We start from the raw sequence: 18,832 nt of genomic DNA, 5'->3' as shown, positions 1-18,832 counted from the left end.
AAGAGAAACATCTTTTATTCTTCTTCTAAAAAGTCAGTAAAAATAATACCAAATGCTTTTAATTTTACATTATTTTGAATACAATAAGATTTATCTCTCAATAGTATAGTGTATTTCCAAATGATACGAAGATCTCAATTTTACAGATTCCACAAAAGACATTTTAATAACACTATAATAGTTTTCTAGTTTCAGTTTTATCACTAGAAAAAAAAAGGGGCTATCAGAACTTTATATTCAATGAGACAATGCAGGTAAAATATTTTGTGAACTATAAAATAAAATATGCATAATGGTTAAGACAGAAACCAATGATAAACATTTAATTTTGAAATAAAGAAAGGTCAAAGTAATGGCATTTAAAGTATCTGACTAGGCTCTAGTCAGATGGCACCTAAAATCAGATTTAAAAATCAAAACAATCTACAAAATCACGTATTGTGTTTTCTCTAGTATCTTCCTTGCCATAAAGTTCCAAATTAAAAAAATGCCAGCTTTACCCCTTACCATTCCAGACCTAAAAATGAAGAGGCTGGGATAACTGTTGACTCCTTTCATTCGGCAAAGCATTCTATCATCACCGCAGTTAACAGCACCAATTCGAAGTAATCCATCCACTTCTTTAGCAAAGTCTCTCCACTATGAGGAAAAAAGCACAGGTATTTCCCTTATAAGATAATTTTTCTTCCCTTGAACACTCTTCAAGCTATACATTCTTAAAGGAGAATATTTTTATCAAATAAAACCATACATATATGAAAGTATTTGATAATTGATAGTTATCATTACTATTAATAGGAAAAAATCCTAATACATTAAAAAAAATACTCAACAGATTAGAATAAAACTTTAACAATCAGAATGTAAAAAATACATACTGTGGGAGCTAAATCATGGCAGTGTGAACATCCTGGGGAGTAAAAGTTCACAAACCACAGTTCTCCAGAATTAACAGCAGCATCTAAAGCAGATAAAACCGAAACAACTTAGAATTATTTACTAAAGGTTTGTGCATATTTTAGTTAAAATTCTGTTGTCTTATGTCTTTCATGCTACCTTTGTCATTTTCTGTACAGGTTTTTCTATAAAAAGAGAACATACTACAGGTGACCCTTGAACAACTTGGGCTTGGTTTTTTTGTTTTTTGTTTTTTGTTTTGATACAGTAATGTATTTTCTCTTCCTTATGATTTTAGTAATTTTTCTCCAGTTTACTTTACTGTAAGAATAACAGTATATAACATATATACAAAATATGTGTTAATCAACTGTTACATTACCGCAAGGCTTCTAGTCAACAGAAGGCTATTAGTAGTTATATTTGGGAGAGTCAGAAGTTATATTTGGATTTTCAACTGCGTGGGGGGAGTCAGTGCCCCTAACCCTGCATTATTCAAGGGTCAACTGTGTACCAACTGTCAAACTAACAATATCTTAAAAAAAATTTCTTTGGGCACATACTTGAATAAAGAGCAACCCTGAGCTGCAACACACTCGTCACCATGAAGCTGTGAGAAGTGGCACAAGGAATCAGCAGCCAAACCTCATACAGGAGTTTGTGTGGATAAGAGAGATGAAGAAAAGAAACACTGAGAGAGATGGAAATTTAAGTTCATCTACTATCTGAGGCACAGGTAAAATACCTGGTTCAATCAGTTCTGACAGCTACTTCAAATTCTGAAAGAATGAAATAAGAGAACTACACAACATAGTAAGGGCTGTGGAGATTATATTTAATCTTTGCCCTTAAATAAGTCATTTACCTTGGAAAACTCTATTATTAGAAAAACATTAGATCAAGGTTTTTAACAGTTTAAAACACAAATACATATTTGCTAATATAATGATCTGAATACATGATATCCAGCCAATAACCTATTATGCATTATAATCTATAAAATGACTTGATGTACACTCTAAGAAGAGAACATAGGCAGTAATTTCTTTGACCCCGGCTGTGGCAATACTGTTTCAGATCCGTCTCCTTAGGCAAGGGAAACAAAAGCAAAAATAAACTATTGGGACTACATCAGAATAAAAAGCTTTTGCACAGCAAAGAAAACCATCAACAAAGAAAGCAACCTCCTAAATCGGAGGAGATATTTACAAATGATATCTGATAAGGGGTTAATATCCAAAATACATAAAAAGTTTATACAACCCAACACCAAAAAACCCCCACATAATCTGATTAAAAATGTGCAGGGGATCTGAATATTCTTCCAAAGAAGATATACAGATGGCCATTAGACATATGAAAAGATGCTTAACATCACTCATCAGCAGAGAAAAGCAAATCGTAACCACTATGAGATACCACTTTACATCTGTCAGAACAGCTAGAATCAAGAAGAAATAACAAGTGTTGGCAAGGATGTGAAGAAAAAGGAACACTTTGTGCACTGTGGATAAGAATGTAAATTGTTATGGGGAGGTTCCTCAAAAAACTGAAAATAGAAATACCGTATGATCCAATAATTTCACTGGGTATTTACCTAGAGAAAACAAAAACACTAATTTGAAAGATAACATGCACCTTTTTGTTCACTGCAGCATTATTTATAATAGCCAAGATATAGAAGGAGACCGAGTGTCCATTGATAGATTAATAGATTAAAAATGTGGTATATATACAATGGAATATTAGCCATAAAAAGGATGAGATCCTGCCATTTGTGACAATACAGATGGACCTACAAAGTATTATGCTAAGTGAAATAAATCAGAGAAAAACACCATATGATTTCACTTATATGTGAAATCTAAAAAACAGATGAATGAACAAACAAAAAGTAGAATCAGGCATGTAAGTACAAAATGATGGTTCCCAGCGGGGAGGAATGTGTGTGGAAAGGGTAAATGGGAAGGGAAGTGGGAGTTACCAGCTCCCAGTTATGGAATAAGTCATGGGAATAAAAGATATAGTTACCGAGAATACAGTCTATGGTATTGTAACAGCACTTCAGGGTGACAGATGGTAGCTACACTTGTGATGAGCACAGCATACCTACAGAGCTGTTGAATCACTATGCTGTACACCTGAAACTAATGTAACATTGTGTGTCAACTATACTCAAAAAAACAACAAAAAAATTTTTTTTAACTCTGCAGGGATGCACTCTAACATCCAAGACAAAAAAGTGAAGACAATTTGCTTTTGGTTGAAGTGTTTCTGTATAATTCCATATCAAAATCAGTTAATAGGAATTTATAAATAAAAGTTTCATAAATTATGTAATTTACTGTAAGATATTAAACCAAACATACTATTTTAAATATGTATAACTAATTCACGTTAAATAGAAACATGTACAAGACTCAATATCCACTTTCAATTACAAGACACACAGATCTGTGGAAAAAAGTTAATCTGTACATTACTGGTAAAGTGTAGAATTTAGAATTTTATCAGCTGTTCCCTGGCAATGTGTAGGAAGTCTGACCAACAGATCACTCTAAGTGGCTGAAATAATTGCCACATTGACTTAGACCACTAACTGGTAATAATTTAGGTAAAATTTTAATGAATTTAGTGAAGACTCTAACAGAAATGGGGTTATTTCATTAGCTATAAGTAATGAGATGGGTTTTTACATATAAAAAGATAAAGCAATGATTAGACAAAATAGGACTGTTCATAAGTCTTAAATAAAAGTATGATATACAACAAATCTGAATGGCATTTAAATTGACACAAAACTTCACAGTGAAAAAAATCTCTATTTGGTACTTTGTTTTCATAGAGCACTTCTAACGTATTTACATAGTTCCCACTGCTGTTGAGTAAAATTAAAAATATTTTTTTTTTTAAAGATTTTATTTATTTATTTGACAGAGAGAGACACAGTGAGAGGGAGTGGGAGAGGGAGAAGGAGGCCTCCAGTGGAGCAGGGAGCCCGACGCGGGGCTCGATCCCAGGACCCTGGGATCATGACCTGAGCCGAAGGCAGACGCCTTATGACTGAGCCACCCAGGCGCCCCAAATTAAAAATATTCTTAATGTTGTGTTATTGAAGCTCAATGTTTTTATAAAATCCAGCAACGCAGAATAAAACAAGTATATTTCAAAACGTAACTTTCAGCTTCTAAATTCTACAATTACAGTAATGTCCATTAATATCCACACAACTACGGCTAATAACTTGTTAGCCTAGAAAAATGTAAAAATAGGATGAGGTCAGTTAAGAGCATAAATTAGTAAAACTAAATGTACAAGTATAGGGTATACAGTCAATAAGACAACTGATAAATAATGCTAATGCTAACAGGTTTATTTCATTTAAGAGAAAAAGAGCAGCATGAGCATGGGTTTTAAGAAGAACCTGAGTTGAGCATACGTCCTGTCTCTGGTACTGTGTCAGTCAGGAAAGGTTATGCTATAGTACAGAAAGGATTCCAATTACGTCATGGGCTGGCAAGCAAGGTTTATTTCTATCATCTATTACATGTCTATACTGAGTTGGCTGCAACTCTCCTCCATATCACTTCACCACTCTCTATTTTCAACAATGCTCTCTCTCCTGACAGAGCAAAATGGTGAACCCAATGTTGGCTCTTAAAAGTTTTTGCCTAGAAGTGACATACACTACTTCTGTTCACATTTCACTGGCCAAAGCAAGTCATGAGATCAAGCCTGAACTCTGAAGAGTCAGATGTGTAATTCTCCATCACAGAGAAGCACCTCAAGGAGAAACAATCAACACGGACGAGTATAGTAAAATATACTACAGATATCTATTAGCTGAACTTAGGCATGTAATTTTTTTTTCTGAAACGCAGTTTGTAATTTGTGGAAAAAAACACTACTATCAATATTGATGTTTGTTGTGAAGATTAAATATGATAAATATTAATTGCCTGGAATAGGAACGGACACTCATAAACTATAGCAATGTTTTATTATTCTCTTCCACTTACCTACAAAACATTCTTATAATATGACCACATATTATTTGACAACTTGGTTATAATAACTCACAAAGAGGCAGCACGGGACTTGCCGGCAGACAGCACGGTTGTGAAATCAACAACAGCTCCATGAAACTGCACATTAAAAAAAATTCTGCCACAATTTTTGTCCCTCAGAATGAAGCCTTTTAAGAGGAGGTTTATTTATTCATTGATTCATTTCAGTTATTGAGAAATAATTCACTCCCTGATGTGAATATTATGGAAATAAATTAGGAAATTTAGGATATTAGTTAAAAGAAGTTTGTGTCATTATTCGCAATGGTAGAATTTCATCTTTCTTAGCCCAAGGAAAAGGGTTTCAAAAAAAGTCTCAGTCAATGGGAAGCAATCCAGTATAGCCCATGTTCCTGAGAGTCCCCAAAACCTTACTAAGGATCCAGTTATTGCACACACTCCCGCAAACATGGCCCAGAATGTTCAGAAGTTCACCCTATGTGGGCTGTGCTTTGCATCATTTCAACACTGAATGGGAAGTTTTGTTAGATGCCCTTACGTCTTGTATTAACTAGATAAGTATGTCTGGTTCATAATAACAAGACCCTGAAATTAACAATAACTACTCTCCAAAGAAGAGTTTCCTGACAAAGTCCAATTGAACAAAATCCTAGATTGCATTTTGTTAGCAGATGATGGAGATAAAAAAAAAAGAAAAGAAAAAGAGGCAGAGGTGCTGTGAGCTCCTTTGTAATTTCTTGAGCTTGTCTTCAAAAGGATGCCTGTATTATGCAGGTACTATTCAGAATGACTAGTAAAAGTGAGAGATGTCCTCTGCTTTTGCAGATACCGTCTAGAATTTGCTTATAATGACCGGTATCATACTTTCCTGTGACATATAAAAAGACAGTATGCACACGTTTAATGGGAAGGATGAGAACATTAAGTGGAGTTTACTAATCATTTTCTCTTCTGTACTATAAACTTTCTAGAGTTCACTCCTGATAAAAGTGAACTATGTAATTTGGACTAACTCTCCCACTACAACCCCAAAATTGGACAAAATATAAGACTTCTGTTGAAAGCGTCAGACAATTACCAACACAGTGAAGAATTAGGGGGCCAAAGCACGGGAGGAGGTGGAAATCACAGAGCCAGTGTTTTTGAGAAAAGGTAGTTGATTGGCAAGAAACTGAGCAGAGCTTTCAATATATTCATGAGGCCAGAGGGACAAAAATGGAATACACGGCACATCTAAGAAAGGGTCCTCTAAACAAAGATGAACTGGAAAGTGGCCAGTCCTCTCAAAGTCCAAAGCTCAGCTTTTGAATCATTTCAGTCTCTATTTGGATAAAACTGATCTGAGGTTGTTAGTGACCCCAGCCAGAAGAAAGCATAACTCCTCTGGAGAAAGAGAACATACATAACTTTAAAATATCTTTGTAATTATATGTATAATTAGTTATACAAAAAACAGGACTAAGTAACCCAAACCAAGAGAAATAACTGGTAATAGAAAGAGACCCACAACCAAGTAGGCTAATGTGATATTTACACGATTGATTGATACTATCTCGCCTCAGCTTCTTCAATTAAAACATCAGGATCAGCTTGTTTCAGCCCAGTAACAGAGTATTGTCAGAGATCAGATGCCATGGTGGCAACTATGCACTGAACCTATCAGTAGTAGTTTATTATTTCCGAAAAATTATCTCTAAGGTTTTGTGGCTGTATTTTTAACTACTCTTTGGGGTTGTACATGAACTACTAGCAGTTCTTAACTGTTCCATAGTGACACATCTGAAAAAGTTTGAACCCATATGCAATATAACCATCAGGAAAATCTCTCATTTTGGGTCAATTCATTAATTCGTCAGCTTGCAAGTTTTGTTCAGTTCCTCCAATTCTATCTCTGATTCCAGTTTTCTGCCCTACTGGTCCCAAAACACTCACTGGCAGACTAGCAGATGAGAGATAATAACAGCCATACAGGAAAGCTATAGGTTTATATAACTACATGCAGTGAAGTTATGATTCTGCCAGCTTGTGTATGAGTAGTAGTTCAAGTGTTCACTTGTTCAAGTGTTCATGTGTAAGACTACTGATAGAGTGATACACCGAATACTGACTTTGTAGGCCTAAGCTCACCAACAGGACGTAGAAAATAAGAATAAATGCAATTCTTGGTCAGAAGAAACTGTTCAAAATCAAGTGACTAGAACACATCTTTGATAATGATAATATATGAGAAACCTATATGCATTATTTTTTGCAGCTAGTATGCTATTTTTGTTTTCTAAATTAAATGAGATTGTAATAGAACAAAATAAAATTGAGATTTGAGGTAAAATATATTGATTTGAAATAGAAAAGAAAGAATAAACTTATTATACCTGTACAACCTTTGAAAGTATAAGAATCTAATCCAATAGTTAAAATTTTCTAAAATGCAATGAAAAATTATAATAGAACTGTTATTTTTATATCCACTTTCACATAAGTCAAAATAAATCTGCTTCCAAAATAACCACAGTTACCCGAAACTCTGAAATCCAAAAGCTCCAAAACCGGGAGTTTATGTGCAAGTTTGCAGCAAGCTCCCGTGGCATCCAAACCTGTCCTGAACTTATCTATTGGCTACATATTATTTTTACTTTCTTTTTTTTTTTTTTTTGGTGTACATACTTACACATTTCTCTGCAGAAATATTAATGTTTTAGAAAAAAGTATACAGCCCCATGTTCTGCGAAGAACATTTAATCCATAGTGTATACTATGAAAATTAATAAAAGGAAACTTCACTAGAGTTGGAGGCTAGAACGAGGAGCCATACCTCTCAGCATCAATTATAGTAAGAATTGTCAATTACAAACCCCAACAGAATCATCATCAACAGAAAAGATGATCAATTACAGACTGTAGATCAATTAGAAACTGTCATCACCCTGAACTCTTGCTTTCCTCCAATGGATTTTCATTCAGAACAACCCTTCCCAATTTCCTCCTTCTTCCCCATAAAATAACATTCCCCTCTGCTGTTTCTTGGACTTGCCTATGTCTTTGCCCTAGATAGCATGTCCCAAACTGTAATTCCCTGCTATTCTTGAATAAATCCATTCTTTTGCTGGTAAAATATTTTATTTTTTATTCTATTTTTTTCTTTTTGCTTTAGGAAAAAACCTCTAAGAAATGGGGTACCAGTCATCAAAATGCTTTGAGGGCATCTCCACCTCTAGGACCTCAGCCAGTTTTATGTTTAAAAACTATGGTCCTTCCTCATGCATATTTCTAAATAAATGGACCCATTTAACTAAATGTAATTTTAGAACTTCAGTGACTATTATGGTGAACTTTCGATCTCCCCAAACTTACTTTCCTCAAAACTGAGCTGGATAGCCATGGCTCTACAGTTGTCGAAACTGAATGGGATGCCTATATTGCTTGGTATTTTGAAGCAACCAACCGTTACCAGGAACCTAAACTTGCCTCTGCAAAATACAATTTTTCACTAAATGAGGCAAACAATTAAAAAAAGACAAAAAGGCTTCCAAGGGCTCCTTTCCCCCTCCCTGATCTTGCCTCAGGACGTGTGCAGCCCCTCACACTCAGGCCCCACCACCTCCACTGCCATCATCCTCCTTCCCTTCTGCACAAGCTCCGCCTCCTCTATGCCCTTGGTTTCCTCATTTGAATTCTCTCATTTAACTTCTCTGTTCCTTAGAACCTCTCCCTGCTCCCACCTCTCCTGGACCTACTAAAACCTGCCCCTTTAGAGACTTCTGAGGATCCAAATAACCCCCAAATTTCTTAGGTTCCCTGGACTAAGGCTGAATTACAAGCCATAGTTAAAAGAGTTTCCTAAAGTGAGTGAGGACCCCCATAGGTCTGCTGAATATTTTAGCAGAGTGATTCAAACGTGCCAACCTGGTTTCTCCGATATTTATCAGTTAGTCTACATGCTTGTTCACAAGGGCCAGGCCAAACGCTGGATGAAATCAGTCCAGGGGGAACATCCTGAAAGGGATTCTAAGAAACAGACCCCTAACTTTTGGCAAGATGTTAGAACACTCGGCTGGAAACCTCCACTGAGCAATTATAGTAGCCTTTCCTAAGCCTGTTGACTGGAACAAAATTCAGGCTTGCACACAAAAGCCTGATGAGCCTGTTCATGATTATTACAAATTATCTTTAAAGAAAATTCTGATCTTGCTGTGCATGTTGAATCCACACAGGTAGCATTTAACTTTATGTTTATTAGCAGGCTGAACTGGGGTCTCTCTCTTAAAAGAACCAAGACAAAATGGGAAACCGTGTCCCCTTCAGATTAGATCTGGCAAACCAGCTTGCTCACACCCTAGATGAGTAACCTGAAAGACAAATCACTACAATTCTTAATTTTCAACTCCAGCAAATGAAAGCCCCTAAGCAAAACCAAAACCTCCTAGTTTCTGCTGTTGTTGCAAAGAGTCAGGACATTGAATAAAAGATTGTTACTCTCTTAAGTGCTTCAGATGTCTTCAGCCTTCTAGCGACCTTTCCAATGCCCTCCTAATTCCCAGTAATGGGGCTCCAAGGAACTACCAGGGGTCTTCCCAATCTTCCCACTTAATCAGCTTGGAGAAACCACTCTCCAGATTGGAAATGAATTTTTCCCTGTCCTTGACACCAGAGCTACAGTCTTGGTGCTCAACCTCACTGCTATAAAGTAAACTTGCCTCCGAGTACTAAAACAGTTCAAATAGTGGGGGTCTCTGATCAACTTCAACAGGTTCCTATCTCTGAACCTATTCCCTTTTGTCTCGGCCCTTTAAGAAATATGCACCTTTCTCTCCTTAGTTCTGCCACCCCATTGATTTACCAGGTCGAGATTTCCTAGAAAAATATGCCAGAATTCCTTTCTCCCAAAAGGGGGAAATAATTTTACAAGTTGACAGTGATAATTAAAATAGCCAACCAGGTGAATTAAATGACCCTTTGACATCTTTTATTTGCTCTGACAGCAGCATAGCTGAGTCTGGGGATGATGATCATTTGTTCCTATTGGATCAGCTACTGTCCTCTTTTTGGGCAAGATCTTCAGCTGATATTGGCAGAATCCACGGTGCATCTCCCATCAAGATTCAAAGAGATCCCTCAAAAGCTCTCCCCAGAATTAATGAATACCCTATAAATAAAGAAGCCCTTCAGGGCCTCATTATTCCCTGCACTAGTACCCATAACATACTTATTTTACCTGTAAGAAAACCTAAATAATCGAGGATGGAGGTTTGCTCAGGACCACCAAGCAATAAATAACATTGTTACCACTTGGCACCCTGTTGTTCCTAACCCCCATATGCTACTGATCTCCATTCCCACAAAAGCAAATTTTTCACTATAACTGATCTATGCAGTACACATTTAGTATTCTGGTTGATAAGGCCAGCCAATTTATTTTTGCTTTCACTCTCGAAGAACAGAAATACACCTGAACAGTAATGCTCTAGGGTATCACAGAAAGACCTTCTTACTTTTTCCAAACCTTAAAAGCTGATTTGAATGATAAAAAGTTTTCTGCAGGCTCTACTTTGTTACAATAGTAGATTATTTACTTCTCTGCTGCCCTTCTCGAACCTCTTCATAGGAAAACAACATCTATGCCTTAAAACTTTTGGACTTAGAGGGATGTAAAGTCTCCAAAGAAAAATTGCAGTTTGCACAAATTCAAGTTCTATAACTGATCTCAGAACAAGGGCTACATTTGGATTCAGGTAGGCTTCATTGCATCCCGAACTCCTCCTCCCTCACCCAAATCTAAAACTAATCTCTAATTACAAGGTTTTCTTGGACTGACCGGACACTGTTGAAAGTGGATTCCAAACTTTTTTATTCTAGCTCAACCTCTATATGCTTTACTAAAAAAGGACAAACCTGACCCTATTATTTGGAAAGAGTGGGTAGACACAGCTTTTGGTACTTTAAAGAAAAACCTAATAAAGCCCCTTGCTTTTAGACATCCAACTTCCCTTTTTCCTCTTTGTATGTGAGAGAAGGGAAGGCTTTGTCTGCATTTCCCAAACCTTTGCAACAGGGAGAAACCTCTTCTTTTGATTATGGCCTTTTGGAAATAGCCTCATCATGATCCTGTGATCAAATTAATTCTTTACTTGTTTTTTTCTGAAGGTTTAGAAGGTTCAGAATTCACAAGTCTTTCTTTCACCTGATGTATTATCTGACTCTGGAACTCTTTTTTTTTTTTTTTTTAAAGATTTTATTTATTTATTTGAGAGCAAGCAAGAGAGAGAATGAGAGAGAGAACATGAGAGGGAGTAGGGTCAGAGGGAGAATCAGACTCCCTGCTGAGCAGGGAGCCCGATGTGGGACTCGATCCTGGGACTCCAGGATCATGACCTGAGCTGAAGGCAGTCGCTTAACCTACTGAGCCACCCAGGCACACCCCCCCCACCCCGGAACTCTTATCCAAATTCATGGTCTCTGAATTTGCAAACCTGACAGGCTGTAGTGTTAGATAACATTTGTTTCCGAAACAGTTTTTTTGACATAACAATACTGTTTAAATACATCTTTGAGGATTTGCTATTTTTTGCAACAAATACATTGGCTATTGCTTCATGTTTATACTTGCACTGTATCATCCCAAATGCACTTGGTTAATTCAGTGTGCTCTTGCAGTATTCACTGCTTTGCTTTCATGGCCACTTTAAACAGGGACTTCCAAGAGGCATTCATAACTCTGAGTCTGTTTCTGTTGGGAGAATTTTCTCCCCTAAGTTGGAGTAAGTGCCAATAAATATTTTCAGTTAGTTACTTTCTGATCTAGGGTCTTGGTTTAGAACCATCATAAAATTTGGGAATTAGGTTACTTCTGTTTTTGCATAATATATTTTAAGTTTTGTATTTTGTTGCCTGTCAAATTTTTGTAAAAATCACGTACCCAGTAAGGAGATGATCTCCAATGCTTACAATCTTGACAAATATGAACTATACATGAGAAGTGCCTCACCTTCCTTGTTATTCAAATGTGGCCCTAAGTGGTTTCTGGTATGTACTTTCCTCGAAGTAGGATGTGAGGACCAGAAAAGGTCCTTCCTGGCATTAAGGAACAAAATCATTAAATATGGAAAACCCGACTCTTGATCAGAGGTGCTTTCAGAAAAAGATCTTGACCAAAAGGGGGAAATGTGAAAATAAAGGAAAACCTCATTAGACTGGGGAAGCTGAAAGGGGGAGCCATACCAATCAAAGTCAATTACAGGAAGAACTGTCAAAGGAAGACCCTAACAGAAGAATCATCAACAGGAAAAAATGATCAATTACAGGCCCCAACAGGAAAAGATGTACATTGAATCCTCTATAAGAAACTCACTACCCCTGCAAATCAGCTAATGAGAAACTGTTATCTCTTTGAATTCTTGCTTTTCTCTAATGGATTCTCATTCAAAACAACCCCTCCCAACTTCCTTCTCCATAAAATAAAGTTTTATTTGCTGGACTTCCCTGTGGTTTTACGATAGCTTGCATGTCCTGAATTACAATATTCTGCTATTCCTGAATACACCCATTTTTGCTGGTAAAATAACTATTTTATTTTAAAAGTTAAAAATACTACATTACCATGTTAAAATCCAAAAAAATTTCTAAATTCCAAATACATCTGTCCTTAAGAGTTTTAGGTAAAAGAGTGGTCTTGGACTAGTTTTAGAAAATCATATGATCATGAACTTACCAAATTCTCTTCTATCCAATGTTATGATTTCAGGATCATCATCATAAATACCTAATTTAAAAGTAAAAATTATAAATTAATGGTTCACCATAAAAACAAATTACCATATAAGAATAGGTTACTCTTGTTTTACCATCAAAAATCAGATTACTGTACTAAATCTCAAAGTTGAAGAATGTGCAACAAACTAACAAAACCCGAGAGTAAATAATACCACTGGTGATGCATCTAAACAGTGATAAAAAACAAAAAATTCCGTTTCCTGAGAGGGACTGTCATAGTTGTGTATAGGAGTTCCTAATATTCCCATAATATCTCCACAGAAAACTTCTATTATTTGTTTATTTTGCACGAGTTATAGACTCACAGGAAGTTGTAAAAATAGACTTCTATGTACCCTTCACTCAGCTTCCCCTAATGGGTAACTTATGTAGCTTTAATAAAATATCAAAACTAGGAAACTGACACTGATACGTTACTGTTAACTAGACTACAGACTTCCTTCTTAGATTATATGGTTTTTTAAATAAATCGTATCACTAAAATATTTTATTTTTTAACAGTCTTACAAGATTTACAGAAGTAGAGACCAACTTATTTAGTAAATATAAATTTTATAATTAAAACCAATGTGAGAAAATTTCTTGTTACTATATAAAATATCAAAATAATACTAGTGATGGATATACACCAGGTGTTAGCAAACTTTTTCTGCAGAGGCCAGTTAAATAGGCCTTGTGGGACATATGGTTTCTGTCATAACTATTCAACTCTGCCCCTGAAGTGAAAGAAGCCAAAGACAATATGTAAATAAATGAGCCTAATTTTACTCTTGTAATTATCATGGTCTCATAATTCTATGATTAATAAATCTCTATTTACAAAAAGAGGTGGCAGGCCAGATTTAGCCCGTGAAACATACATTGCTGACATCTGATACATGCTATTGCGTTGCAGTGAATATAACTGAAAATGCTATTTTGAAAAAAAAAAAATAGTCTTGAGAAACAAATACTCCAATATTAATTTAAAGTATTTTACGTGGTCACTACAAAAGCATACCTCAATTCTTAGCCTGCATTTCAGGGTAATTAAAAACGAAGAGAAATACTGGGTAAGTGAATGCTCCCTCTTGCTTTGATACCTGTGTTTATTTTATCTCCCCCCCTTTTGAATTCTGCTCCAATGTTATATTAAAAAAAAAAAAAAAGAATCAAGGTGATACATATTAACTACATAAGCTTAGTAGTGAAACAAAATTAATTTTCTAAATTTACTCAAATAAAAAACAGTATTTCATACAGAGTATCGTATCATCTTACCAAAATCATAACGATAATAATTCCAGCTTTCATACTGGCCTCCTTCTTGATTATCTGCAAGTCCCTTTTCTCCGTATTTGTCATACTTTTTCCGCAGATCTTCATCTTTGAGTACTTCATATGCTCTATTTATTTTTAAAAAATCACTATGTGCGTTTGGGTTATTCTATTAAAAATATTAGATATAACATTTGTTTTAGGTACACGATCAAGTCTCTTCAAAGCCTATATGAAGATTTAATCTTGAGATTTCTGGGAGAATAGATACCAAAGTAAGGTGGAGGAGTACGATAATGAAATGGGTTATCATGGGTTAAAATAAAGTATTTCTAAAGAACTATAATCTTCCAAAAAAAAAAGGAATAAGGAAAGTAACATAGAAATGAGAATTGATGCCTCCAAAGGCTGACAGATATGGTCTTACAGTATGTCATTCCTTCTAAGAAATGCAACTGAGAAAAACTAACAAAACCTTGGAAACATTTAATTTTGTAAATATTATACTACCCCTAAAACAATTACAAAGAATTTTGTAGGTTATTTTTCCATTTGAGGCAAAACCAACATATTAACTAAAAACAACAATAACAAACCCCAAAACAAAAAACAAAAGGTATGTGCCCAATCTATCAGATAATTAAATGAGACTAATATCAGAGTAAAACTCAAAACTGGATTAGAAATGTTCATTTGTTACTGTTTCACAGAACTGGTTTTTGAAGAATGCTTTCATCTAGATAATAATTAGCTATAAAAGGACTACCATCTCTCATATGGAAACTTAAAAAATCATATTCTGAAAATTTAAAGAAAAATATGAAAAATAAAAATTCTAAATAGAGTGCAGATCTCAGGAAAATAACCAATAAGAGTTCTACTGCTAAGTTTTATTCAATAAATAAATAACTCTATTTAAAAAATTCTACACAGAAAACAGAAAATTTTAAACCACACCTTTCTTCTTGATGAGTCAAATCTCGTTAAAAAGTTACATAAATTATTAAAAATACTGTAAGTATTAAAACATTTAGTTTTGAAAAATGACATTGAATATATAATCAAATATTTATGACTGGAATTAACTGGATTTGGCTGCTCTTAAGTTTTAATTTATAATAATTTCTGACTCTGGTCTGGGATTTGTACGTGGGAGAAAACAGTGAAAGTTGAAGCGCGTTATTATTAGCTATTACTGCCATTTTTAGCAAGAACCTTCCAAGTTCTAAGGAAATACTTTTTCTGTTACAGTTATAAAGTAGTTGATCTTAACTTACTTTTTCTTTTTTAAGATTTTTTTATTTGTTAGAGAGACTGAGAGAGCGCACAAGCAGGCAGAACGGCAGCCAGAGGGAAGGAGCCCGATGCGGAACTCGATTCCAGGACCCTGGGATCTTGATGTGAGCCGAGGTCAGACGCTTAACTGACTGAGCCCACCCAGGTGTCCCTGATCTAACTTACTTTATTAAAAAAACTACTTAAACTACTCCACAACATTACTGTCGGCTTTGGAATTAACACCTGTAATGGAACTGTTGTAAATCAGTTTTCAAATTAAGAGGGAATTGAATTTTTGGTATCAACATTCCTTCACACTGTTCTCAACTAGACTATTTTGCTGATTCTTAGTACAAAAACTGAATTGTGATTTTTGCCATGTGATTTTCTTAACCATTTTGAGCACTTATTTAAAATTTAAATATGTAGCAAAACTTTACTAAAATACATTAGAGATATTTAAAAAAATTTTACCTACCGGGTTTTTATCAGGATGTAACTTCAATGCCAATTTCTTGAAAGCTTGTCTTATTTCTCTACTGCTTGCAGTTTTGGATACTCCAAGTAAACTGTAAAAATCCTGATCTGTGCCCACTAAAATGGCCATATACACTATTAGAAAACAGAGAATGACCCTTTTCAAGTCTCTGACATAGTCATTTTTATTTAACCAGACTCCCATTCTTTTTCTTAAACAAGTTCTGATTTAAGTGAACAATAACATACACCGCTGGTTCCAGTTGATACAATATGCAAGTTTGAGAACTTCTGTTCACATTACTCCAAGAGTGAATCAAGCATCATGAAACTGTCTCCCAAAATGTCAATCTAAAGAGAGGAAACCAGGTGGTTAAAAATACATTTAAAAAAATAGCACTAACACTATTAAATAATATGGCCAGTAATACAGTCTCCATTCAATGGCAAATCACGGTGAGTGCCCAGGCTCTATTCTTTGGGGGCCCTTTCACTGCTTCCATACCCAATTTGTGAAACCACTCAAGACAGGAGATAAAAGGTAAAAGGTAGCAGGTAGTTGTAGCTAGCTGGAACACTTTAAAAACAAACAAATTCAACTATTTGCTCTGATCAGCATCAGAACACAAAGTTGGGAAAAAGCTGTTTCCTTCCCTTTCCTATCTAGTTTAAGAACTGCTCTTTTGTAATACCATTTCCTTTTTGACTTTTTTTTTTTTGCCACTTAAGGCTACACCGTTATCATTTTAATCAAGTTTTCACTTATAGGAAATATCCTTTGGAGGGACTAGAAGTATAGGGTCCTTTCAAAGGGTATTGTTCATATAACTCTTCCAAGAATGGCATGAATTTATATTGTTATAAGAGACAACATACTTGGTATGGCCGTTATTTTCTGAGTTTCCTCAATAGTTGCTTACACTATACAGAGACTACTTTATATAAATAGCAGAATAATAACTACAAGTTAAGAGTGTAATTTTATTGCAAAGTTTACGTTTGAGATAAATGAAAATAGGAAAAAAGAGAAAAGGAGAAGGAATCAGTTATTTTGACATGCTCACCTGTATAGGGTAAATAATCTCCACTTCATCAGATCACAAAAGATCTCAAACTGCTTTGAAAAATCTAACCTTCTTAGCATTCTGTTTCTCTTTTCTTCATTTAATTCTAAATGTCTATTTCTAAATTTTTCTCCTTACCTGCGAATGGTCTTTGGCTCATCTCTAACTCCTCCTTTTCATGCAACTGAAACATACCCTTGTAAAGTATAGTGATGGAGAGTAACTAATATCTAGACTAGAAAACAAGACTAGAGAGAAACAGAGAACATATATTCTTAAACACCACTTTGGGACAAGGGGTGTTCCCTGCCCAGCGGTCGTTCTCAGCGTGGGTGTGGCTGACTTGATCGCGCCGAGCTTCGGGTACAGGTGGAAGCTGCAGGTAAATCCAATACGAAAGCTTTCTGGCTGCCATCACTCCAGAATGGGATGCGGGAGAAGGGAAAGATGGGAGACCTTGCGTGAAAGAGACTATCAAGTGCTGTTGGTGCGTGAAGTCTCCGGCGGGACATGGGAGAGAGGAGCCTGAGGAACTGAGGCTTAAGCGAGAAATTGGGAGTTAGAAGCAGGGAACCGAGGTCGGAAGAAGGGGGACGATGTAGGTAATTGGAAAAAGATGGGGAGCGAGAACACAATAAACCGGCCGCAGGGGCGGAGGGGAGGGAAGGGAGACTGAGGTGCACAGGCATTTCTCTCTCCCTTCCTGGAGAGCCCCGGGCCCCGGCCCATGCCCACCTCGGTGCAGCGGGGTCGCCTCTTGTAGCTACTCCCCCATCCTCAGTTCCCGGCGGCGGACCCCACCCGACCGAACGCAAGCTGTGCGCGCGCGAACGAAGCACGCCGTCTCCGACCGCCCGGCCGCCGCGCTCGGGATGGGGGAGGTCGAGCCGCACCGGCAGCAACCAGCGTAGCAGCTCCAGTCGGCTCCTCGCGCCCCGGTCCCCACGCCGAACCGGGGCGGGGCCTGGCGCGGGGCACTGTGGGAAAGGCGTGGAGGACGCGGCCTGGGAGGACCTGCGGCAGGCTCAGCGGCCGCGGCGGCAGCAGGGTGGGGAGGGCGGTGTAGGTTTAGGTTGACGTGGCCGTCCGCGCGGAATCCGGCTCCGGCTCCGGCTCCGGCTCCAACCCCGAGCTCAGAAACCCGCTCGACCCTGGACGCCCGCGCCCCCGCACTAAAGCGGCTGGCGCACGCGGCGAGCTGGTCGTAGGACGACGGAGCCCGCCCCTTCCTGCTCCAGTTGCTATGGTGACGGGGAAACCCGGAGGGCACGTTTAGGCGTTCAATTTCCGCGTGGCCCTGTTCTTAAAGGGAAGGCAGAGTTATGGAGCATTTTTCTGGTTGGTGGGTGGGTGTGGCAGAGAGGGGAAATTTTGTGGAAAAAGGGTAACTTGGCCAAAGTGACACTGATTACAGGCTGAAGAGGAAACTTGGGAGAAATAAGAATATTTGTGTGTGTGTGTGAGAACAAACATTTGAGCATTCTACAGTATTGTCTGGTTTCCTAGTCATCCAAGCTAGAAACTAGGGAGTTATCCATACTTCTCTCTCTCACCTTAAATTTAAATGATGTACAAAAACTGCATTTCTGATCTCCAGCAACATAGAACAGTTGAAGTAGCTACATTTGCAATCATCAAAAGAAAAAAAAAAACATTGTGAAGATGCCTGCTTAAGACATTAACCCTAAAAAAAAAAGACATTAACCCTAATATGAAATAAGTTGTAATCGGTAACAATTTCATGGTAGTAAATCAAATGTAAGTTTATAAAAAACTGATGACTGTATGGAATCCATAGCTGAACTAATACATTGCAAGAAAGAGGAGAAAGGAGGTGAACAAAAGTAGAAATATTAGAAGAGCCTAATGTAATAGTAAATATGTGCCAGGAACTGGTCTAAGCACACATGTATTAATTCAGTCCTCCAAATAATCTTATAGTGACTATTATTATACCCATTTCACAGTTGAGGTAACTGAGGTAAATAATGTGATAGACATGGGAGTCACACTTAAGCAGCCTGGCTCCAAAGACTGATGTTAATCATTATGCCACACTGTGTA

At 36.9% G+C, this 18,832-nt stretch overlaps 1 protein-coding gene across 4 annotated transcripts in view; it reads right to left on the bottom strand.

Annotated features, from left to right (window-relative positions):
* Positions 1–17,956, bottom strand: part of DNAJC10 (DnaJ heat shock protein family (Hsp40) member C10) — a 54,554-nt gene extending 36,598 nt beyond the window's left edge. For 2 of the 4 annotated variants that reach the window (XR_010410240.1, XM_064586788.1), the window contains exons 1-6: positions 17,504–17,956; positions 15,706–16,055; positions 13,953–14,118; positions 12,631–12,681; positions 879–961; positions 508–639 (exon numbers count right to left, since the gene is read on the bottom strand). Coding sequence is in view for 3 of the 4 variants with exons in the window: in XM_064586788.1 (XP_064442858.1) it covers positions 508–639; positions 879–961; positions 12,631–12,681; positions 13,953–14,118; positions 15,706–15,909 (636 nt within the window). In the remaining variant the exon portion in view is untranslated. The remainder of the gene's footprint in view (positions 1–507; positions 640–878; positions 962–12,630; positions 12,682–13,952; positions 14,119–15,705; positions 16,056–17,503) is intronic. The other 2 variants (XM_064586787.1, XM_045868401.3) reach the window with 2 other exon arrangements.
* Positions 17,957–18,832: the final 876 nt, after the last annotated feature.

The sequence above is a fragment of the Mirounga angustirostris genome, unplaced genomic scaffold (assembly GCF_029215605.1).
Source record: "Mirounga angustirostris isolate CCGP_5_RB_7025 unplaced genomic scaffold, mMirAng1.0.hap1 SCAF_3, whole genome shotgun sequence".
Classification (NCBI taxonomy): domain Eukaryota; kingdom Metazoa; phylum Chordata; class Mammalia; order Carnivora; family Phocidae; genus Mirounga; species Mirounga angustirostris.
The sequence above is the reverse complement of the archived record's forward strand: the minus strand, read 5'-3'. Positions and strand labels throughout refer to the sequence as shown.